General features: G+C 43.6%; 1 protein-coding gene across 4 annotated transcripts in view; it reads left to right on the top strand.

The window, feature by feature from the left end:
• Positions 1-24424, top strand: part of LOC144682278 (ADP/ATP translocase 4-like) — a 98457-nt gene that overhangs the window by 59719 nt on the left and 14314 nt on the right. For 2 of the 4 annotated variants that reach the window (XM_078544923.1, XM_078544863.1), the window contains 2 exons: positions 6630-6773; positions 20255-20380. In XM_078544923.1, the coding sequence (XP_078401049.1) occupies positions 6630-6773; positions 20255-20380 (270 nt within the window). Of the gene's footprint in view, positions 1-6618; positions 6774-20254; positions 20381-24424 lie in introns of all 4 variants that reach the window. The other 2 variants (XM_078544784.1, XM_078544812.1) reach the window with 2 other exon arrangements.

The raw sequence follows: 24424 nt of genomic DNA, 5'->3' as shown, positions 1-24424 counted from the left end.
GCATCTGGGCGAGCAAGTGAGCCCTGGCTGCTTGGAGTGAGTGCCTTGCGGTTCCAGGGTCACAAAACAGCTGAACCCTGCAAGTTTTTCCTCAGGTGAGGTTGGCCAGGCTTCAATGTCAATGCAGGTACAGGGTGGATTAATCAATGCTCCTCTCTCCTTTCAGGAGAAGACAGCCCACAATAACGCTGAGAGGCGGCGGACTGGCGGAAGACCGCCGCACCTTCTAATCTTGACCAGATACGAGCAGGAGGCACTGAAGCTGGAGAGGCGCCATGCGCCTAGGTCAGCCGGCCGCGGTGAGGCTGGGGTGCCATAGGGAGGTAAGAGTGCAGTGCACTGAGATCAGAATGTCTGTCATAGCAACCATTCCACTGTTGTCTCTATATTGATGTAAGCCTCCAACATGGAATCTCCATTGATAATGGAAAGATGAGGGCACCCTGATCCACGTGCATGCACAGTAACAGTGTTAGGAATTCAACTAATCGCATGTCCTTGATCTTCCTTTCAGGCTCACCAGAAGACCCTCGAGGTTAGGAGCCTGAAGGACCACCGCTCACCCTAGAGGACCAAGAATATATAAACGCACCAGCATCACACCCTCTCAGCCAGGCAGGCACCAGCGCCGATACCAGAACCTCGGTGGGAATTAGATTGTCGGCTAGTATCTCAGTGCACAGCAGTGAGGGCACTTCACACTCGCTTGAGGTGCAGGTGGAAGCAGAGAGTGCCCAGGGCACCGGCAGTTGGAGGACTGCTGGGGACCGGGAGTCGGTGGCTGATGAAGTGTCCTTGGAGTCGTCCCTGAGGCAGCAGATGCTGGAAGTCCAGCAGGGTGTGCAGGAGGATCTGGTGGAGATACATGAGGGAATGCGTGCCATGGTCTCTGTTGTGGAGGAGTCCATGCGGAGCATGAGCAATGCAGTGACCCTCATGGCTGAGTGCACTGCCTCCTCCATGGAGAGAGTGGCGACTCTCATGGAGAGGCTGCTCCAGGAGCTCAATCAGGGATTCCTAGAGATGCGCTCAGACCTGCAAGCCCTCACACCAGCAATGACCTCAGGTGGTCACTGTCAGTGTGGGAGATGGATTGGGCACCCAGTATCCCAGCTAGGTGCCCATCCATCAACAGTGAGCAGGGAAGTCGAAAGCGACCTGAAATTGATGCATGAGCTGCTTGTCGTCTCTGCGGGCTCCTCTCAGGGCGCTCCGGATGAGGGCAGCAGCAGCTCCGCCCCTCTGCCATTGACTGGCATCCAGTGAGGTTGCGGCGAATGGGGAGATGCCAGCCATGCCACTGGCTGCTCCCTCCCAGATGGTACCAACACAGGCTCCACAGGCCAGAGGATGCCCACCAAGGTCATCAAGGCCAACAGGACAGCAGAGTGACCAGGCTGTCTCCAATGCTGGGTGCCAGCGATGGGGGAGCACCCAGACGTAGCACCCGTAAATGCAAACGTAAATCACCTTAGGCACAACACGGGCTTATCACTGGTGTTATTCTTTTGCCCCACTTTTAAGTTCTTAAGTTGGTGTGATGGAGAACACCTTTACATTTAATTTGATTTATGTATGCCAGGCACCACACCAGTAAATGTGTTTGTTTTCAACAAGCCTCTGAGTGCTTCGTTAGTTCTGCAGGTGAACGGTAACCCACGATGTTATGAGTGACTAGTTCGTCATTGAGCTTTATTGAAATGGCACATAATGCGTGTTTTTCACCAAGCAAATGTACCTGTCAGCTATCGAGTATGGAGCCTGCAGCCCTGGCATGTGGTGGTGGTTCATCTTTGGTAGGCTAGCTGAAGGAGCATTGGATCAAAGTCTCCCAGGTGTCCGTGCCTCCCTGGAGGTTGCCCAGGTCTGCTTCTATCCCCTGAGCATGCTCGTCCTTGGACTCACTACTGGGCACATCGTCTGCTGCCAGAGCAGCTGTGTCAACATCATCTTACTCCACTGCCTTTCCAGTGCCAGATTGTCGAGAGCGCAGCATGCAACATTATCAGTGACACACAATCTGGGAAGTATTGAAGTGCGCCGCCTGAACGGTCCAGGCATCGGAAGCGCATCTTGAGAAGACTGATGGTTCTCTCTGCCACCGCCCTCGTGGAGGCATGGCTCCTATTGTACCGCCTCAGCCTCTGTTCTTGGATGGCGGAGTGGCATCATGAGCCACCTTTTGAGGGGATAGCCCTTGTCGCCCAGCAGCCGTCCATCCAGCCGGGCTGGAGCACTGAAGAGCCTCGGCACCTGGGAGTGTCTAAGGATGTAAGCATCATGGGAGCTGCCTGGGTACCTTGCACAGACTTGCAGAATCTGCATCCTATGGTCACACACTATCTGCACGTTCATGGAGTGGGGAATCCCTTTCCATTGACAAAGGCGCCCAGCTCACCCGCCGGCGCCATGATGGCCATGTGTGCAGTCGATTGCACCCTGGACGCGGGGGAACACAGCAATCGCTGTAAAGCCTCTGGCTAGCTCTGCCTGGATGGCCTCATACGTGCGGTAGTGAATGAAAGTTAATGCACGTCTGTCACCAGCTTGACACAACTATGGACAGCCGATTGGGAGACTCCACAAAGATCATCCACCCACCCCTGGAAAGAGCCGGAGGCATAGAAGTTGAGGGCCGCCGTGACCTTCGCCACTGGCATGTGGTGTCCACCCACACAGTTGCAGCTGATCTGAGGGCTGATCATCTGACTGATGGAGGTCACGCTCTCCCTTGAGAGGCAGAGCTTCCTTCAGCATTGCACCTTGGACATATTGAGGTAGCTGCATCACCGCCTGTAAACCCTGGCTGCAGGATAGTGGCATCTTCTGTGGCGTCTTCTGCCTTGGACTCCTGTTGGCCCTGCGCCCCTTGTGCCTGCCATGTCCTCCCACAGGTGGCTCCCCTGGAGGCTGAATAGGGACACCTGGCCTCCTCCCCCTTCTGGCCCTCTCTTCCTCTGAGGAGGTGCCTCCAGCAGAGATCACAGTCCCCATTCCCAGGGTAAGGGAAGGCTGTCTGATGTGTGGAAGGCCCCAAGTGTTATGAATCCTCCGGAGTCCAGAACTGAAGCCTGTTATTTCTGTAAAAGCATCTCTGAAGCGAAATAAAGTTGCCCTGTTCACACAAGCAAGTAGCAATAATTTATAATCTAAAGTACTAACAACTCATATTAGCGAGCCCACTCACCCCTCTCATCCTGCCCGTGGATGGGGTTTTTGAAAATATGGCCTATCCGCCTGCCTGTTGCACCCGTGCCACGCCCTGAAAATTGCACGGGCTTAGCAAAATCGATTTCAGTTGATGCCTCAAGGGCCTTAACTAGCCTGTTAATTAATGGTGGACACATTTCTGTCCTCATAGCGCCGCCTTCCACGATATCACTGTGGTGCATGCCCAATGTCATCGCGAGTCATTTTACGTGCCGGTATCTCGGGCCTGCTCCCACACGCCGACTGTAGAATTCTGCTCAGGGAAACCAAAATTCAGACTGTACATGGCAAAAAAAAACAATCAACATTGGGGACAGAGTTCATGGTATGAAATTGTTGAACTCAGTGTTGAGCCGAGAAGCCTGTAAAGTGCCTAATCGGAAAATGAGGTGCTGTTCTCAAGCTTGCATCGAGTTTCAGTGGAATATTGCAGCAAGTCGAGGACAGATGTTGCCAGACCTGCTGAGTATTTCGATTATTTTCTGTTATTATTTTAGGTTTCCAGTATTTTGCTTTTACCCTTACTCTTTGTGTCTTGCCACTCAAGCAATTTTCCCTTGGTTCCATGAACTTCACCTTTAGCTGTTTTGAGGGACTTCATTCTGGAAGTCTATATAAATAACACCCATTGAGAGTCCCCTGTCCATGACTTTAATCCCCTCTTCAAAATGTTCTGTCAGGTTCATTAGACGTGACTTACCCTTTAAAAATCCACGCTGGCTCTCTGATCAGCTGAAATATTTCAAGGTATTCAGCCACTCTGTACTTACTTTTAAACTAGCAATTTCCCAAAAACAAATGTTGGCTAACTGATTTATAATTTTCTTGTTTTCCTCCATCACCTTTCTGAAATAGCACAGTGACGTGCAGTATTTTCCTATATAAAGAAACAGTTGCTGAATCAAGAGAACTTAGGAAGGTTATAGTTAGGGCACCTGAAATATTCACGCCTTACTTCCTTGATCATGCCGGTGTGGAAACCACCTAGTCATGGGGATTTGTCAGCCTTTACTGCTATTATCTTTATTCCAGTTATTTTGTTTATGTTAAACTTGTTGCATTTCTGTCTGTGATTCAGTCTTAGTTTACTTGGTATGCCTGAAATACTAACCTCTCCCTCTACTGTAAACACTGATGTAAAATATTCATTCAGTTTTTCTCCTATTTCCTCATTTTCATTGACAGTATCGCTTATCAGTTTTTGTGGGGCCCACATTGTTCCTGACTGCTCTCTTTATCCTAGTATGATTTTTAAAAATGTTTGTGTTGCTTTTGATATTTCTTACGTTTCTTTTTGTAGCATGTCTCTCTCCCCCCTCACCCCACCCCCACGCAACCACTGCAGAAGCTCACCCATGGCTACAGCAATGCGTGCAGGTCTGAGCTCATCTCCGGCAGAAACTGGGCATCCTGCTGGACCAGATTTTCCGTGGCCTCTGCGATCCTCCCCATTGCAGACCTCGATGCCCTCACTTGGGAACCACTACATCAGAGAGCACACGGACAGACCCCTCGACCTCGTGTGCCATTCTGAGGGCCCCTGACACCTCTGCCTGATATTCCCCCTGCTTCTCACTGATGTTCCAGCAACATCTCCATGACCTCTCCCAGAGGCTCATCATCTGACTTGGACTCAGCAGGGGCCTTTTCTCCAGCAGTCTACCGAGTGCCGGAGATCTTGGCTGTCAATACCACCTCCTGCTGTGAACATGTGTCTTTGAGGTGACCACCAGAGTATGAGCCCAAGCCTAAACTAGAGCTATGAGCCACCGAAGTGTGTGTCTCTAGGCTGGTGGAGGGTGCACGTGAATGCTGTGATGGCTGTACAGGTGAAAAGTCGTCCTCTTCCGAGGCCTCCTGCAGGCTGGGACTGACTCCAGGTGCGAGGTCTGGCCTCCGACTGCCATCTTAAATGGAAAGAGGAGAGAATGAGTGACTGCCTAGGCTGCCTCCTATATTGCACAGAGCCTCACCCTCAGAACCCAATTTGCAGATATTAAGCATGCTTCCTCACTGGATGCTTGGAGGAGGCTGACCTCACTCCCGGCATGTGTGTGGTTATGATCCTTCCCTGCCAGCTCAGTTGCCTACTGCTCATAGTGAGGCTGGATGTTGGGCGTGCTCCCTCCTGTCTTCTCCCTCTCACCTGTTGTGCACTGTCTTCTCCTGTATAAAGGCAGATGGTTTGTGAGCACTTCTGATACAGGTACGAGGTGCATGCTGCTAATTCTGTGGCTGATAAGTGACCTCATCACTCTCCAAATCCTGTCCACCATGTGCAAGGCACAAGTCAGGGTTTTGGGGGAATACTGCCCACTTGCCTGGAGAAGTGCAGCTCCAACAGCCCTCACGGAGCTGGACACCATTGAGGACCACGCAGGCCACTTGATTGACACCCCATCCAGCATCCTCAACATTCAGCCCCTCTACCACTGACCCATTGGCAGCTGTGTGTGCTATGTAAATGATGCACTTCTGCTAGTCCCCAAGGCTACTTCGGCAGCCCCCACCAGACCTGTGAGCTTTAGCAGTTAGGTGGACAAGGGCTGCAGAGGCATGGCATCAGTAGCATCCGCAAGTTGCCCTCTACTACAACACCCCACTTTCAGTGCGGCTGGGTCAGCAACCCACAGTTGCCTTCCTACCAGTTGACCACACAGACTGCAGTGAGGCAATGAGGCAGCACCCCAGCAGCTTCTGAAGGGCTTTTAGGGAGGCAGAGATTAAGCTGTTCGTGTTTTCTGTACTGCAGGGCAGTCTTCCTCTGCACCCCTATGGCACTGACTACTCTAGCGACCTCCTCCCAGGCTGCTGTGGTGAGTCAGGTGGGCCTCCTGCTCCCATCTCTGGGAAAGAGGGCGTCCCTCCTGCCCTCAAAGACTTGGAGAAGAGCCTCCAGGGAGGCATCACTGAACTATGGGTCCAGTGCTTGCTGCTTTCTAGAAGCCATCTCAATGTCCTGGACTCAGCGCGATGAATTGCTTTCTGGATGCCTTTTAAATATGGTGCCCGGACATAATGGCAGGGCATGCAAATTTTTACCTGCCCCACCACATGATGCAATGTAATTCTCCTGGCTGCATAATTCGTTAGGTCAGCAGCGCACAATTCAACATGCTCACCTGCCCTGCTCTCCAGCGGGAGCCCCTCTGACTTCCCACTCCCATCACCTGACTTAGGCCCAGAGCAGAAAATGCCAGCCCTGGATTGGGGTTTAGCACCTGGCTGAATTGAGAGTACGGCCCGGCCTGCTGAGCCAATGTAAAACAATTAGTGTAATTAATTTGTGCTATACAACCACAGCGCACTCTATAATCCAGCATCTTTATTCACAATTATGCACTAATTTTATGTTTTGAAAACTAAGACCTCTTTTAAAGTAACTAAACATGCTCTTTTAAACTACAGGTCCGAAGGAGCGGCAATTTACAGGTCTTGCTGATTGCATCATGAAAGTTGCAAAGCGGGATGGGCCTCGGGGACTTTATCAGGGATTTGCTGTTTCAGTGAATGGCATCATTGTGTATCGAGCTTCCTACTTTGGGTGCTATGACACAATCAAGGTAACGTTTTAAAAGCACTTCTGAATAGAATGAGTGAAAAATTATATGTTTACTTATTGAGTATGTCTGGTGCATTTCCCAGCTAACTATTGACATTTAAAAATGTTTTGAGGGTTTTTTAACTTACTGTATATATTTTTGATTTCTGTGTTTCAAACTCCTGTCAGCGCCAGGGTCCCAGAGATATCTAGGTGATTTCATAGCAAATCCAGGGAACAAACATTTTAAATTGTTTAGTCAAATAAGTTGTTTAGTTTAGCTAACATTTTATTTATTTCATCTACTGATTTTATTGTGTGACCTGTTGGAACATTTCTTGCCTTCTGAAGGCAGAAGAAAATCAATGAGAATTTTCACAGAGCATGAAGACTCTGGGGACCTTTAAAAATGGCGGCGAGACCCAAATCCTGAAGCCCCCATTTTCAATCAATCCTATTTTTGCCAGTAAGAGAAAAAGAATGGAGCGTAACTCCCACATGTAGGAAATCTGAACTCAGCAGGGCCATTTGAACACCGCGCTGAGATCAAACAAACCCTTTTTTTGCTAGAGCAAGGGCCTTAAGCCGCATTGTGAGCGTTGCAAATTTTTAGAGGAGATATAAATGCTCGTGAAGGGTAGATAAGATCTGTATGCTTGTCACCCAGTGAAGATATTTAAATAGCCTGCCCTTTGAAAATTAAAAAAAAACTGCCTTTCCCTGTTATTATTTTCAAATTATTTTATTTTTACCTGTCTGAGTTGAAAATAAAACATGTGCCATCAGTGTCAATACCTGTGTATTGACAGAACCCTAAGTACTATAATTATAACTACTGGCTACTGCTTGACTACTTTCCACAACCTATCATCACAGTGGAGGGTGTAAGTTAAAAAGTTGATGGACAGCTCACAGAGGTTATTAAAGGATTGGCTTCCTTTTGTTTATGGTTATGAATGCAAAATTTGTTTTTATAGGGGATTATGAAATTGAGGGGATTTAAATGTATTGAATGGGCTTTCATGAATGAGAGGTTTTTTAAATAGATATTTAGAACTTTATTTTATTTTATCTCAGCATGGTTCTTGAGGTCTGTCCATGGTGAATACTGGGTCAATTGGCATTGAAGGTATGAGGGCAAAAGTTTGGGGGGCATGAGTTGGCACTAAGTTGGTATAAGGACTATGAGGCAATTGGGGCTGGTGGAGGGCATAAGTTGGCATAGGGTCAATAAGGGGCCGTGGGGATTGGTGAGGAGTGTAAGTTGGCATGTGTGGGCATAGGGAGTGGGTTTGGGTTGAGAAGGGATGAGGCCTAGAGAACCCAATGTTTAAGATGTTTTAACCAGCTGACCTCAGCACTTGTCAGCCCCTTTGGCCACCTCCGATCTATATCTGGGGGTGGAAGTTCCGATTCCATCCAGCACCTCTACCCCAGGCATTTCTTATAGCCTCAGGAGCAAACATTCATTCAGACATTTGTCTTAAGCTTCAACTGCCAAGCAATTTTTAAATATTTATTCATTTACAAGAAATGGGTGTCTCTGGCAAGGCCAGCATTTATTGCCCACCCCTGATTGTCCATTGTGACATTCTGGTCAGAAAAGTAAACCCAAAGGGATCTAAGGGAAAGTAGCATGTTGGATCCAAAATTGGGTCAGTAACAGGAAGTAAAAGGGCAATGGTGTGTAAAAAGGTTTTTCTTCAAGTGTCCATTACTTTTTTTTGCCCTATCATCTCAAATCTGTTCCCTCTGGTTCTCAATACCTTCATCAATAGGAACAGCTTCTCCCTATCCACCCTTTTCAGAGCACTCATGGTTTTGAATACCTCTTTCAAATCTCCTGTCAATCTTCTCTTCAAAGAGAACAGTCCCAGCTTTCTAAATTTTCTACCTAACTGAAGTTCCTCATCCCTGAAACAATTCTCGTGAGTCTTTTCTGCACTCTCTCCAAAGCTTTCACATCCTAACTAAAGTGTAGTGCCCAGAACTGGACACACTACTTTAGTTGAGTCCGAACCATGTTTTCTACAAGCTTAACACCATGTTCTTGCTCTTGTACTCTATGCCCCTATTTATAAAGCTGAGTGTGCTATATGCTTTATTAACCACTCTCTCAACCTGTCCTGCCACCTGCAGTGATTTATGCACTTATGCACCTAGGTTCCTCTGCTCCTGCACACTCTTTAGAATTATTTTATTTTATGTTGTCTCTCTGCTCTTCCCACCAAAATGAATCACTTCTCTGTACTGAACTACGTCTGCCGCTTGTCTGTCCATTCCAGCAGCCCATGTCCTTTTGAAGATCTACATTATCCTTCTCGTGGTTCATAATACTTCCAAGTTTTATATCTGCAAATTTTGAAACTGTGCCCTGGACACGAAGATCCTGGTCATTAATGTATATCAGGAACAGCAGGGGTCCTAACACCAATCCTAGGGGAACTCCGATATAAATCTCCAGACTGAAAACCAGCCGTTCACCATGATTCTTTGTTCCCTGTCATTCAGCCAATTTCATATCCATGTTGCTACTGTCTCTTTTATTCCTTGACCTCTAACTTTGTTCATAGGTCTGCTGCGTGGCACTTTATCAGATGCCTTTTGGAAATCCATGTATACCACATCAACAGCATTACCCTCATCAGCCACCTCTGTTACCTCCTCAAACAACTCCAGCTAGTTAGTTAAGCGCAATTTTCCATTAATAAATCCACATTGGCTCTCCTTAATTAACCGAAGTGACAATTAATTTTATACCAAATTATCATTTCTAAAGGCTTCCCCATCACTGAAGTTAAACTAGCTTGTAGCTGATGGGCTTAACTTTATACCCTTTTTTGAACAAGGGTATAACATTTGCAATTCTCCAGTCCCCTGGCACCACCCCTGAATTTAATAAAGACTGAAAAATTATGGCCAATGCTTCTACTATTTCCACTCTCACTGCTTTCAGTATCCTTGGTGCATCACATCCAGTCTTAGTGCCTTATCAATTTTATGTACAGATAGCCTATCCAATACCGCCACCTTATCAATTTTAAACCTCTCAAGTGTATGAACTACCTCCTCTTTCACCGTGACCCGGGCAGCATCTTCCTTGGTAAAGACAGATACAAAATATTCATTTAATACCTCAGCCATGCCTCTGCCTCAATGGGTAATTTCTTTTTGGTCCCTAATCAGCCCCATTCCTCCTCTTATCAGCATTATACTATTTATATGCCTATAGAAGACTTTTGGATTACCTTTTATGTTAGCTGCCAGTCCCTTCTTATATTCTGTCATTGCTTCTCTTATTTTCTTTATCAATTGCCCCCGAACCTTCAATATTCGTCCTGGTTCTCAATTGTATTATCCACCTGACGTGTGTCATAAGCATCCTTTTCCTGCTTCATCTTTATCTTTCTTCATCCATGGAGCTCTGGATTTGTGTGCCCTACCTTTCCCCATTCGTGAGACTATACCTTGACTGTACTTGAACTATCTCTAGGCCCATTATTCATTTCCAGTTTTGCCTGCTAATCTTTGGTTCCAGTTTATCTGGGCCAGATACATTCTTATCCCATTGAATTTGGCATTCCCCCAGTTAATTATTCTTAACTCTGGATTGCTCCTTGTCTTTTTCCATAGCCAACTAAACCTTCTGAAACTAAATGAACTAAACCTTATTTTCCATCCATTGTTTTATCTCCACCTTATAGCCTATGTCGATCCCTTCCCCCCACCCCACCCCTCCTAGGGCTATCTGTCACTTGCTCGTCCTGCTTTCTACCCTTAATATCACCATTAGCACATTCCATAGCTAATATCACCACCGTCAACACCCCTTTGTCCTTTTGTCTATGACATCTTTGGCAATCTCTTCTTTGCCTCCACCTATCACTGGCCCTCTATCCAGCTCTACCTGTCCCACCCCCCTCAACCAGCTTATATTTCACCTCATTTCTATTTTTCCTTAGTTCTGATGAAGAGTCATACGGACTCGAAACGTTAACTGTATTCCTCTTCGCAGATGCTGTCAGACCTGCTGAGTTTTTCCAGCTATTTTTGTTTTTGTTTCAGATTTCCAGCATCCGCAGTATTTTGCTTTTATCTTAAACGTTATGAAACCATGATCGCTGTCCCTAAATGCTCCCTTACTGACACCTGATCCACTTGGCCCACCTCATTCCCAATAACCGGGCCCAGCAATGCCTCCTTTCCTGTTGGACTGGAAACATACTCCTGAACACACACTTATGAACTCTTGACCCTCTCTGCACTTTACGGTGCTAGTATCCCAGTCTATATTTGGATAATTAAAGTCCCCCATTATAACTATTCCATAATTATGCACTTCTGCATAATTTGTTTGCAAATTTGTTCCTCTACACCTTTCTCAGTAGTTGGTGGCCTATAGATGACAGCGAACAATATAATTTGTTGATCCTTCGTTCTACACAAATAGATTCTGTCTTTGACCCCTCTGGGATATCCTCTGTCTCCAGCACTACAATGTTCTCCCTAATCAATTCTGCTGCCCCCCACCCCCCTTTTCTCCCTTTCTTATCTTTCCTGAATACCTTTTATAGCAAGGATATTTAATACCTAGTCCTGCCCTTCTTTGAGCCAGGTTTCTATTAATGCCACAACATCACATTTCCATGTGGCTGACTGGGCCTGCAACTCACTAATCTTATTTATCACACTCTGCACATCCACATACATGAACGGTAACCTTAATTTGGACTGTCATACTTTCCTTCTTAGATAAGCCTACCCAATACCTTACTATTTCCTACTCTAGTACTATCTGTCTTCCCTAATATTCCTTGTATCTTGTTACCCCTTTCCACTATTACCTCCTGGTTCCCACACCCCTGCCAAGTTAGTTTAAACCCTCCCCAATAGCACTAATTGATAACTCCGCAAGGAAATTGGTCCCGACTCTGTTTAGGTCCGACCTGTACAGGTCCCATCTCCCCCACAACTGATCTCAATATCCTAAGAATCTAAAGCCCTCTGTCCTGCAGCTCTCCAGCCATGCATTCATCTGCTCTATCCTCCAATTTCTATATTTTTTACGTGTGGCACCAGGACTAATCCGGAGATTACTACTTTTGAGTTCCTGCTTGTTTATTTCCTGCCTAGCCCCTAAATTTTGACGGCAGGACCATATTCTCTTATCTACCTACGTCATTGGTACTGATATGGGCCACAGTTGCTGGCTGTTCACCCTCCCGCTTCAAGGTGCTCTGCAGCTGTTCAGTGACATCCCTGACCCTGGCACAAGGGCACATGCCATTCTGGATTCACGTCTGCGGCTGCATAAAAATGCCTGTATGTTCCCCTAACAATAGAACCTCTGATCATGATTGCTGTTCCATTCTTCTTCTTGTCCCCCTGTACAGCTGAGCCAGCCATGATGCCATGGACTTGGCTTTAGCTGCACTCCCAAGGACATAAATTTAAAGTATTTGGTTGGAGAATTAGAGCAGCTCAGGAGAAGGTTTTTCATCCAGAGTGGGTGAGGGGCTGGAACTCACTGTCTGAAAGGGTAGTAGAGGCAGAACCCTTCATCACATTCATGAAATACTTGTATTTGCATTTGAAATGTTGTAACCTACAAGACTACAGACCAAGAGCCTGGAGGTGAATTAGGCTAGGGTATCTTTTCAGCTGGCACAATCATGCTGAGCATGTGGGCTCCTTCAAATTACAAGAAGACATGAATAACTTATTTGGATATATATTTTGCAAATGAATTTCAACATAGATAAGTGTGAGGTAATATATTTTCTTAAGAAAAATAGGGAAATCTCGTATTAGTTGGAAAATAAGAATCTAAATGAGGTAGAGTAGCAAAGGAACCTGGGAATACAAATAACAGAAGTCACTAAAGTTTATGCACAGGTCAAAAAGTGCATAACAAAAGCAAATCCAGCTTTGGGTTTATTTCTAGAGGGATGGAATTGAACAGTGGAGAAGTTATGTTAAATTTGTATCAAACCTCGGTTAGACTGCACTTGAGTATTGTCTGCATTTCTGCTTGTCGTATGAAAAGGATATAGAGGCACTGGATAGAGTGAACTGCCATCTCATACCTAACAGGAAGGGAGGAATAGGCTGAGTCTCTTTAGGCTGAGGGCTGACTTTGTGATCTTTAAAACTATGAAAGGTTTTGAAAGAGTAGACATAGAATTTTCACTTGTGGGGAGTGGAATATCTAAGAGACCATCAGTATAATGTAGTCACCAAGAAATCAAATAATGAATTCAGAGGAAATTTATTTGCCAGGTGGTGAAAATGTAGAACTCTGTACCACAGAATAGTTGAGGCAAATAGTCAAGATAAATTTAAGGATAATATGAGGTAAAGGGAACAGAGAGTTATGCTAATAGTTAAGGAACGATTGGAGGAGACTTGAGGGAACATAAATGTAAACATCAGCTGGTTGGCACTCTGTTTTTGTTACAACTGCTTAGCCAGTTCCTTCTGACAAGTGTTTTGCAGAGTATTTTTTGGGTCATAGGTGTTTTTCAAAAGATTGGAGGCTTTCAAATAGACATCATGATGAGGGTTGTGGGTGGCACATGAATGTTTTCAATTGGATGAAGAAGGCAGTGACCATCCATGGTAGCAGTGTTGTGCTGCAGTGGGATATGCAGGGATCTTCGAGAGGTGCACAGCACACAACTGGATAACAAAGGTGAAAATGGCAGAGAGAGAGCAGCAGAGGGTCAGAGGTCACAGGAGACACTGCCCAGATGAGAGGATCTACAGACAGAAGCTCAACTTCTTGACTTATCTGAAAAATGGTGCTTCTGCAGGCTCAGATTGATGTGGCTGGTCATGGCAGTCATCTTTCACCATCTTTGAGAGGAGCTTCTCCCTAGTGATGCCACATTGCCTGTTAATGTAAAAATCAACACTGCCCCCAATTTCTTTGATTCTGGCTTCTTCCAGTGTGCTACTGGAGATATCTCTTCAGTTAGTTGTACATTAACAAGTAGGGCTAGCCATGGATGCATTGTTTTTATGACATCAACTTAGGTCAACTTCCCCTGGGATAGCCCAAAATGTGGGGGTAGTCAGATTCCTGTCTCCTGTCTGGCATCCCAAAGGACATACGTGACGAGTTGAGGACCACTAGATCTAGGAGATTTTATCAACCAGAGTGTGGTTCATGCAGATTCTCTGGAAGCTGTCATAATGCACTGTCCAAAGTACTAAACCTCTTCATACCAGGAAACAGAATTGAGGACAGGCTAGCAGACGACTAGAGATACCTACTTCAAATTTGTTTTACATAAATGATGTGGACTTGTCTATGGCCTCCTTCTATACTGTAACATTCTATCATTCTAAGGGAATGGAGCGGATGGCTCCTACTTTCATCTTCATCTGTTCCCAGAGCATGGTGTACAGCAATAGCAAACAGTGAGTTATGTCAGACCGTTGGCAACAATTTGAAAAACTTAAAGTTATTAAAGAGGAGGGATAGTCTGGAGGTGAGTTAGGACAGGTACAAATGGGGTGGAGCACTTGCAGATGGTATTGTTTATACAAAGGTATTGTTCCCCCAAATGTGGAGTTCACAAAAAATTGCTGTAATGCTTTATTGACCAATGAATGAAAACTGATTATGTAAACTATCAACAATCCCTCCAAACAGTGCCACGCTTGTATAATCTCATCTGTCAGATCAATGGCGAGTAGTACTATGAAGGGATTGTTTTAAGTTGTTAATTATAGTGTTCACATTTTAAACAAGGTTTAGGCATTAAAGAATTAAGAGATTAAATCTTTACGCTATAAGGAGTACATTGACAGCTGATTAATCTGGGAGCGGGTATACAGTAAGTAAATGCAGATTGTTAGGGCACATGCTCTTCATTGTGTTTTTAAAATGCTTTGTTCCTGATCTCAGCTTGGCCACTTGGGAAATAATATTTTCCCCAGTAGGAGGGAGGGAAACTGAAAGGGCATGTCAACTTACTTAACTTTTGTGTATCTAGTAGCAAGTCAGATTGGCTGAAGTATAATAGAATGTGGCTGTTGTCAGGGAATAGTGCAGAACATGAAGAAAATACATAACTTGCCAAATGGGAATCAAAATTACAATAAAAAAGACCGTATACTGTAAATAAGACCTTGTAGGTGCATTCATTTAAGTAGTAGATACAAGGTTTTTTTTGTTTCATGCAGTAGTGTTGGTTTTCACTTTTGGTACCATTTATTTCAGAATGGCTACTGGCAGGTTTCAGACAAACTAAAATAGAAGTTTGCTGTTTGCACCAAGTTACCCAGATCATCACACTTTCATAGCTTCAAATGCAAATTTGGACAAGTGGTTTAGTTAGGGAGCACCGTGGTGATGCTAGCAGAAAATTGACTATGGAAAATTAATAGATGAGAGCAATTAAAAAGACATGTCACAAAAATGGACTAAAGCATTTTGTGTCCATAGGCAGCAAGACCTGGACTACATTCAAGCTTGGGCTGATAAATAGCAAGCAACATTCGCACCATACGAATGCCAGGCAATGACCATCTCCAACAAGAGAGAATCTAACCATCTCCCCTTGACATTCAATGGCACTACCATCGCTGAATCCCCCACCATCAATATCCAGGGGTTACCACTGACCAGAAACTGAACTGGATCAGCCATACAAGTACTGTGGCTACAAGAGCAAATCAGAGGCTGGGACTTCTGTGGTGAGTAATTCACCTCCTGACTCCCCAAAGCCTGTCTACCATCTACAAGGCACAAGTCAGGAGTGTAATGGAATACTCCCCACTTGCCTGGATGAGTGCAGCTCCAACAACACTCAAGAAGCTCGACACCATCCTGGACAAAACAGCCTGCTTGACTGGCACCCCATCCACCACCTTCAACATTCACTCCCTCCACTACTGACACAGTGGCAGCAGTGTGTATCATTCACAAGATCCACTGCAGCAACTCTTTCGACAGCATCTTCCAAAATTGCAACCTCTACCACCTAGAAGGACAAGGGAAGCATGCATGCAAACACCACCACCTGCAAGTTCTCCTCAAGTCACACACCATCATGACATGGAACTTTACTACTGTTCCTTCACTGTCGCTGGGTCAAAATCCTGGAACTCCCTTCCTACTAGCACTGTGGCTGTAACTACACACATGGACTGCAGTGGTTTAAGAAGGCCGCTCATCACCACCTCCTCGAGGGCAATTAGGAATGAGCAATAAATGCTGGCCTAGCCAGTGATGTCCACATCCCATGAAAGAATAGATTTTTAAAAAATTACAAAGGCATTTGCAGTATCTCCAAAGGTGTCTCAATCCACTGGCAGCCTTTGCCTGAATTACTAGAAGACAGACAGATGAGATGCAGCAATTAGCCTTGAGAGTATTGTTAATATTTACAACCATTGTAAATTGTTAATTTTCTACTTGTATAAAAATTTGTGGGATTAAATTAGAATAAAGCTGGGGACTAAGAGAAAATGACAAAATAAAGAGCAGGGCAAACCAAGGTACAGGTGGGAGATGAGAAGAAAGTGACGGAACATCCAGCACCCAATCTCTGGTTGGTAGTTACTGAAATGAATGTGTTGCTGTGTGAGGTGGTTGTGAGAATGGTTTAGTGGTCCTCCATCCTCATCATCTCCTTTGGTAAGGTTGCAGCACTGCAGAGGCAAAGGTATGTTTCAGGCCACAGTTGATTGAGAGTATCACCAAATCTGATGGATATGTGCTGCAGGTATTATTGCAGAAGATGGCACATCCTAGCTGACAAAATAGTTCAAGATCATTGTCAGGTAGGTGTGTCAGGAGCTGCAGAAGAGGTGAATGCAGACAATTCAGGCTACTCCAGTTTTTGATCAACATCATGCTTTGTCAAAAAAGCATGTCATTCTTTGACTGGGTGTTTCTGAGGAATCATCCAAGATTATGGTGAGCAGGAAATTCAGGTGTCGTGGTGGTGTTAGTTTTTGTTTGTTCTAGCTTTCTTTGAGAAGAGGAATTTAATTAATGATTGAAATTTAGGACACAGCATGAGTCTGTTTTGCCTATCACACCTGTACCAGCCCCAGAAAGCGGTGTCCCTCATTTTTCTCCAGTCTTTTAAATTTTTTTTCAGGAAAGACATTGATTATCCACATGGATTTCAAGAATGCATTTGGCACTGCCTAATACAATAAGCTTCTACATAAAGTCCATGGGATAGATGAAAAATGTATTAAAATAGATTAGCAAATGGTTAGTTGTATTCAAAAATGAGTAGGAGTGCATGGGTTGGAAGTACTACATGGTTCATAGTTGGGATGGCTGTGTATAATTTTTAGAAATTTAGGAGAAATTGTGTTTAAAGTGACCAAATTTGCAGACTATCAATTTGGTACCAAATTAAATGATGAATAGCAATGTGCACATACAAATTGAAAAGGAGTTTGATGAGCTTGATCAGTTGGCTTACAAATGGAAAATGTAATTTAACGCTGAAAACTGTAATAATGTTATGAGATCTGACAGAGGAAGTGTTGATGTGAATTATATCCTCACTGGGAATATACTTGAGATGCTAGAGCTGGCGAGAGTTCTTTGGAGTTATAATATACAGGTCACTGAAATCATCAGCACAAACAGTTCCCAGACTGTATGGGAAAAGAAAGCAGAATATTGGGATGCATAGCAAGGGGGGTATAAGGGGTATGAATCCAGGGAGGTAATTTTAAATCTGTAATAGTCCTTGTTGAGACAGCATCTGAAGTTACTGCATGCAACTTTGGCCTCCCTATTTGAAAAAAGGATATTGAGTTACTGGAACAGGTATAGGGAATGGCTTCTTGATTGATCCCAGAATTTAAGGGAATGAGATATGATGAAAGTTTGACTGCCCTGGGTCTGGGAATATGTTGGAAATGTTTAAAATTATTAAAGGTTTGGACAAATTGTATCCAATTTTTGGCTTCCCTGCAGTGCATTGAATTTAAGCAAAAAGTTACCTAGGGCTTAGGAGCGAACAAATTAAGGAAATTAATATCAGCATAGAAAAGGTATTGGAAAAACTTAAGGGACTAAAATTGGACAAATCCCTGAGATCTGGTGGCCTACACCCAGGATTCTAAAATTGATAGCTGCAGAGGTAGTGGATGCGCTAGCTATGATTTTCCAAAATTCCTTAAATTAGATGAGGGTTCCATCTGTTTGGAAGTTGGCAAATGTTACCTAGCCCCTTGGTTACTATCTATTTCTGATATGAAACTTCGGTCTTCTTCTGTGATAATTTCTTCTGTTTCTGCTTTAAGGACCAACATTTACTTTAGCTACTCTCTTTTTTACATATTTATAAAAGCTTTTACAATCTATTTTATATTAAGTTTAAGATTTTTCTTTGTGATAGGAGTATGTCACACTCCAACTTAACATGGAATTCATTGGTATTACGATCACTATTTCCCAGTGGATCTTTTACTATGAAGTTACTAATTAATTCTGATTCAATACAAAATACTAGATCTAAGATAGTTTTGCCCCTAGTTGGCTCCATAACGTATTGCTTGGACAAAAAACTGTCATGGAAACATTCTACAAATTCATCTTCTAGACCACTCTTGCCAATTTGATTGTTTCAGTCTAGAGGAAGGCAAATGGCATGTTGGCCTTTATTGAAAGAGGATTGGAGTACAAGAATAAAAAAGTCTTGCTACAATTGTACAGGGTTTTGGTGAGACTACATCTGGCCTACAGTGTGCAGTTTTGGTCTTCATATTTGAGAAAGGATTTCCTTGCATTGGAGGTGGTGCAGTGAAGATTCACTAAATTAGTCCTTGGGGTGGGGTAGTTGCCCTGTGATGAGAAGCTGAGTACACTGGGCCTGTATTCTCTGGAGTTTAGAAGAATGTGAGGCAATCTCATTGAAATGTACAAGATTCTGAAGGAGCTTGATAGGGTAGATGCTGAGAGATTATTTCTGCTGGTCGGGGGATCCAGAACACGGGGGCACAATCTCAGGATAAGGGGCCAATCATTTGGACTGAGATGACGAGAAATTGCTTCACTCAGAGTTGTGAATCTTTGGAATTCTTTACCCAAGAGGGTTGTGGATGTTCCATGATTAAATACATTTAAGTCTGGGATAGACAGATTTTTGGTGTCTCAGGTAATTGAGCTATGGCAAGCAGGTGAGAAAGTGTAGTTAAGATCAGCCATGGTTGTATTGAATGCAGAATGGGTTCGATGGGCCGAATGGTCTACTCCTATTTCTTGTGTTCTTGTATTGAAGGTACATAGGCAAATTGAAAGAAAAGCATGCAGCACTTCATCTTTCCCCAGTAATTGAACAACGTGATTGTTTTCTCCTAATTGTGGTTCATTGGAAACCACAATAACTTTCACTGGATACTAAGGGGCTGTGTGCAGTCTTGTTAATCCTAATTGGCAGCTAAATCCAGTGATCAAATTTGAGCCAATATTGTGAAGTCAAAAGAAAAAGAGACCTGTATTTATATAGTGCTTTTCACTATCATAGGATGAACTAAAGCGCTTTACAGCCATACAGATAATTTTGGAGTATAGTCGCTGTTGTAGGAAATGTAACAGCCAATTTGCACACAGCAGGCTCTCATAAACAGCAATATGTTTCTATGATACTGACTTGTGGGATAAATATTGGCCAAGACACTAGGGATAAATCTCCTGCTCACCTTCAAAATGGTGCCATGGGATCTTTTACAGGATTCAGGACCTTGGTTTAATGATTCATCTGAAAGATGAACTCCAACAGTATAGCATTCCCTCAGGACTATACTGGAATGTAAGCCTTAATTTTTATGCTCAAGTCCTGGAATAGGCCTTGAACCCACAACCTTATGACTGAGAGACAAGAACACTACCAGCTCAACCACAGCTGATACCTGAAGTTGGGACCAACCAACACCTTTCATTTATCAGAAATGGCTTTGCTTGGTTCTGTTGTGCTCACCTTTTACCATTATTTAAAACAACTGATTGGTGTTCAACTGCCTGCTGTGAGCGCATAAAGCATGACAATCTCTCTGAAATGCTGTAATGTGTGCCAATGTATAGTACTTAAAACATGAAAAAGGAGAGAGGTTGAATAATATTCAATTCATTGGAGTAGATAAATATAGATCTAGTCCCCACTTTGCCAACTTCTTGATTTGAGCTTAAGCTGAAAGGGAGTGAATACACGCTGTAGAACCCCTCCACTGAGGTGAGTGTAGATAAAGGTTTGCCCAAGTGGTCCGTAATATTAAACGAAGGGGATATTTGCAGTGGTCTCGGAGCAAGTCTGACATTTGAAGCAAAATTGTATGAAAACATCAGCTGTTGAAAATTTACCCCTGTATTTTTTACATCATCTCTGCATTAGTGGTAAAGAGTTCACCAAATTTTCATTCCAGTGATTTCACCGAAAAGTAATCTGCTCTGCCCATGCAGTGAAGAAGAAAATTTACTCTAATTTTAGCAAGCAATATTAAAAACTGTTCTGCTATTTTCCACAGGGTGTGTTACCTGACCAGAAGAATACTCCAGTCTATGTGTCATTTATGATTGCTCAAGGTGTAACCTCATTTTCTGGGATACTGTCTTATCCTTTTGATACTGTAAGACGACGCATGATGATGCAGGTTTGTACTGGAATTTGAAGTTAATTCTTGGGTTGTGAGTTGTGCAGAATACAAACTGTATCCTCATTTGAATTAATGAATATTGTATCATAACATTCAGCTTCCATCTACAACTGGAAAGTGGTGAAGATATAATTTCACTAGAAACACTGTGCATTTTTGGACATCCCTCCTGCATCCTTCTGTATACAGAGACAGGCTTTAGTTGATTTTCCAGACACTGCTTGTTAATTTCAATAATTGTATATAAGGGAAGTGTTGGATCCTAGTCATCAGTATGTTGGATCCTGTTTGCATGCTTGTTGTGAGGGGTGGCCAATTTGGTACTAATGATAGATTTGAGTAGCAGACACTTCATAGTTAGAAACTATTTATTTACAAAGATACTCAGCAGCAACTAAACATGTGCTTACACTTCAAACTCTATCTCTATACTATTCCAACTACTAACTACTGGAATCTCCAGTTAATTTCTTCATGCCAGCCTTGAATGTTTGAACTATCTTTTCGGCCAGTCCATTTGAGGAAGAGTGGTACGGTGAAGTTTTTACATGAGTGATACCGTTGAGGCTGATAAACCGCTGAAACTCAGCACTCATAAATGCTGAGCCGTTACCAAAAGCAACCACTTCTGGTAGTCCGTTAATGGCAAAACTTTGATGTAACTTCAATTGTAGTAGAAGACATGGGTGATTTCACCTCATATATGTCCATCCATTTTGAGTGGGTATCAACAATGAGTAGAAACATTGACTATGTAGGATCTTGCATGTGCAACCACACCCATGGTCTTCCTGGCCACTCCCAAGGGTGTAATTGAGCTGTTGAAGGTAACTTTTGCAGTTGCTGACATTGCACACAATTCTTCATTAATCTCTCTCTTTCTCCATCCATCCCAGGCCACCATAGGTAGCTGCGTGCTTTGATCTGAATTCGGGATATTCCTGGATGTGCACTGTGTAGTTCAATTAGCAATGGTTCTCTACCCTTTGGAGGTACTATCACTCGTGCTCCCCACAATAAGATACCATCCTGGCTGGTTATTTCATGCCTTCTGTTAAAATATGGTTTCATTTCGTCAGGCTCTTGTGACCAACCATGAAGTACTTGTTCTCATACTTGCGATAGGACTTGGTCCCTCCTTGTCTAGTCTCTGATCTGTCGAGCACATACCGGTGATGAAGCTAAGAAATGTAACAACAAAACTAAGCATCGATGTGTCTTCTCTGCCAACCCATCCTTCGTTTTGGTTAGAGAGATGCTGAATTCTTTCCGTTTTTCTTCATACTTTTCCAGTGGTACAAACTTTGACCTGAAGGAATCTTGCAGTGTGTGAAGGTCTTTCAGCAGGTTTTCTTTTTGCTTTTGGAGGTTACTCTCCTCATCTCGAACTCTGTCCTTAAGCATGGTCTTTTCGAGTTACTTCTGCTGTTCTTCCATGCTTTGGCTTAAGACAGCCTGCAATTCTTCAGGTTGTTGAGTCTTTACGCACTCCTTTTCCAAAGCAGAAACGCTCTCAGTGGTCCCTCAAGATTGATCTCCCCTAGCCAGTTTCGCCCTAGGAGGCTTGGTCCTCTGCCTCTCAATACCAACACTGGTAGCTTTACAGATTATGGGAGCCAATGAACTTGATGCCTTCGACTTGGGATGTCTTCACCTGTGTATGTTTTTAATTGACCAGTTGTTTCTTCCAAATTTAATTGATGTTCCCCATACTCGGATATTTGTAGGTATGTTCCCCAATTACTGTAGTGGAAGCTCCTGTGTCTACTTCCATTCGAACAGGTCTACCATTCACTTTCGCTGTTACATAGATTGGATCTGTTCTTCCAACCTTCAAGTTATACAACAAATAAATAACTGAATCTGTTGCTTCAGGCTCTTCTACATTGTAGGTCTCACTGTTTTTTTAATTTCATTTAGAAGTTTGCTTGACTCTTTCCTTACACTCTCATTGTGACCGTTTTTATGACAATAAAAACATTCTATTCCTTTTAAAGTGCCAATCGTTAAAAGATTGTTTATTTCCACCTTTATTGATATCGCTCCGTGTTTTGCCTGCTGAGTCGTTTTTTCTCATTTTCCTGCAAGCCAGGGCTCTTTCCCGCCTCTCATTTTCACGGCCTTTTTGGCTGGGGCTTCCCACCCGATGTGGAGGACGGTGCCATTTTGCGCGCCCTGTATGGTTTTCAAATCTAACTTCACTTTCCATTGCCAGTGCAACCTCTAGCGGCTTCTTTAAATCCAAATTTGCTTTGGATAACAATCGCTTCTGAATTGTGTCCTCATTCACACCGTACACTAAACTATAAGCAATGAAAGATTGAAATTATGAGAAAAGTAAAGTTCCAAAGACCTATTGGAACGATGGAATTTGCACTACAAATGGAGAAACATGTATAAAGGAGATGAGGCTATTGGCGGGATTTTATGCACCCGCCCACTGCCGCAATCTCCCGGTCCTGCCGCAAGTCCATGGACTTCTGGCTGGGGCGCCGCCTCGCCTGCGGCAGGTCCCGCCTGCAACGGGTCCGGAAAATCCCGGCCTATGTGTCAGAGGAGAGGGCATTCAAAGATCTAACACAAGTGTGAAAACCCTCCAGCCTCTATGATCAAGTTGCTGTTTACAGGAACCGAAGCTGAGAAAACTAATTTTGACTGTCCAGGGTATTTTGTTGCTTTGCCTGGGTCTGTTTAAATCTATTTGTTTTTACTGTTGCTTTAACAGAGGTGTAACTGGGAGCCAGATTAATTAGGGGTTTCCGGAGTTATTATAGTAATTTGTAGATATATGTATGTGCTTGAAATCTTTTCTTTTGTTAGTAAATGTTTAATTTAGTTATCTAAAAACCTCTGATGTTGTGCTAGCCTTATTACTACTAAATTCAAGGCACACATCTCGAAATAAAATACAAATTGCAAAATCGTTGTGACCGCGTGATCAAGTTTCCCTCGCATTTTGATCCGCCTGGCACACATCATCTGCCATGTCATAACATCAAGCCCCTTCTGTAAGTAGACATGGTTCATAGCCTCTCAGAGGAGTCACGAACCACAGGGGAAACCCAGTACCGAGTTACCAGCCACAAAAAGAAACAGGCATTCAACATTCCCATTGAAATACATTGGCCTTCTTATAAATCAATCAGTTACAGCCATTTATAGTATCAATTTCAAAAGCTTTTATCCACTTAAGACCTCTTAAATCTTGTGTAAATAAACATACAAACGACATAAAAGAAAAATTAGCATTACAAGGTATTAGAGATGTCAGTCAAACCAAGTTTTTACTTTCAAGCTGTATAACCACTGCTTGCAAAGCTGAGTACATTAATCATTCTTGGAGCTCAGTCAGGCATTCATATCGAGGTCAGCTGGAAAAAAAACTGCTTCCTTTGATACAATTGGCCAGCCAGATCTAATAACTAAAATAGAGAATACAATGGTAATGGTCAACCTCAACTTTATGGCATGAAGTAGCAGTCAACTAGGAATATGGGAACAGGAGGAGACCATTTTAACCCTTCGAACCTTTTGCACCATTCTTTGAGATTGTAACTGACCTGCAACCTAACTCCGTTACACCTTGGGCAGTCTCCCTTAATATCATTGGTTAACAAAAGTCTTACCGATCTTGGATTTAAAGTTAATAATTGAGCATCAATTGCCTCTTGCAGAAGAGAGTTCCAAATTTCTGCCATCCTTTGAATTTGGAAGTGTTTAACATCTTCACTCCAGGAAGGCTTAGCGCTAATTTTAAGTATGCCTCCTTGTCCTGAACTCTCAAACCAGCAGAAATAGCTTCTTTCTGTCTCTGCCCTTGCAATTCCCCTTAGTATCTTAAAAACTTTGACCAGATCACCCCTTAACCTTCTAAATTCCAGGGAATACAGTCCTAGTTTGTGTAATCTCTCCTCCTAATTTAACTCTTGGAGTCTGGTAAATCTATGCTGCATTCCCTCCAAGGCCAAATACCCTTTGATACATGTGGTGCTGAGAACTGCATACAGTATTCCAGGTGTAGTCTAACCAGGGCTTTGCATA

The sequence above is a fragment of the Cetorhinus maximus genome, chromosome 1 (assembly GCF_964194155.1).
Source record: "Cetorhinus maximus chromosome 1, sCetMax3.hap1.1, whole genome shotgun sequence".
Classification (NCBI taxonomy): Eukaryota; Metazoa; Chordata; class Chondrichthyes; order Lamniformes; family Cetorhinidae; genus Cetorhinus; species Cetorhinus maximus.
The sequence above is the reverse complement of the archived record's forward strand: the minus strand, read 5'-3'. Positions and strand labels throughout refer to the sequence as shown.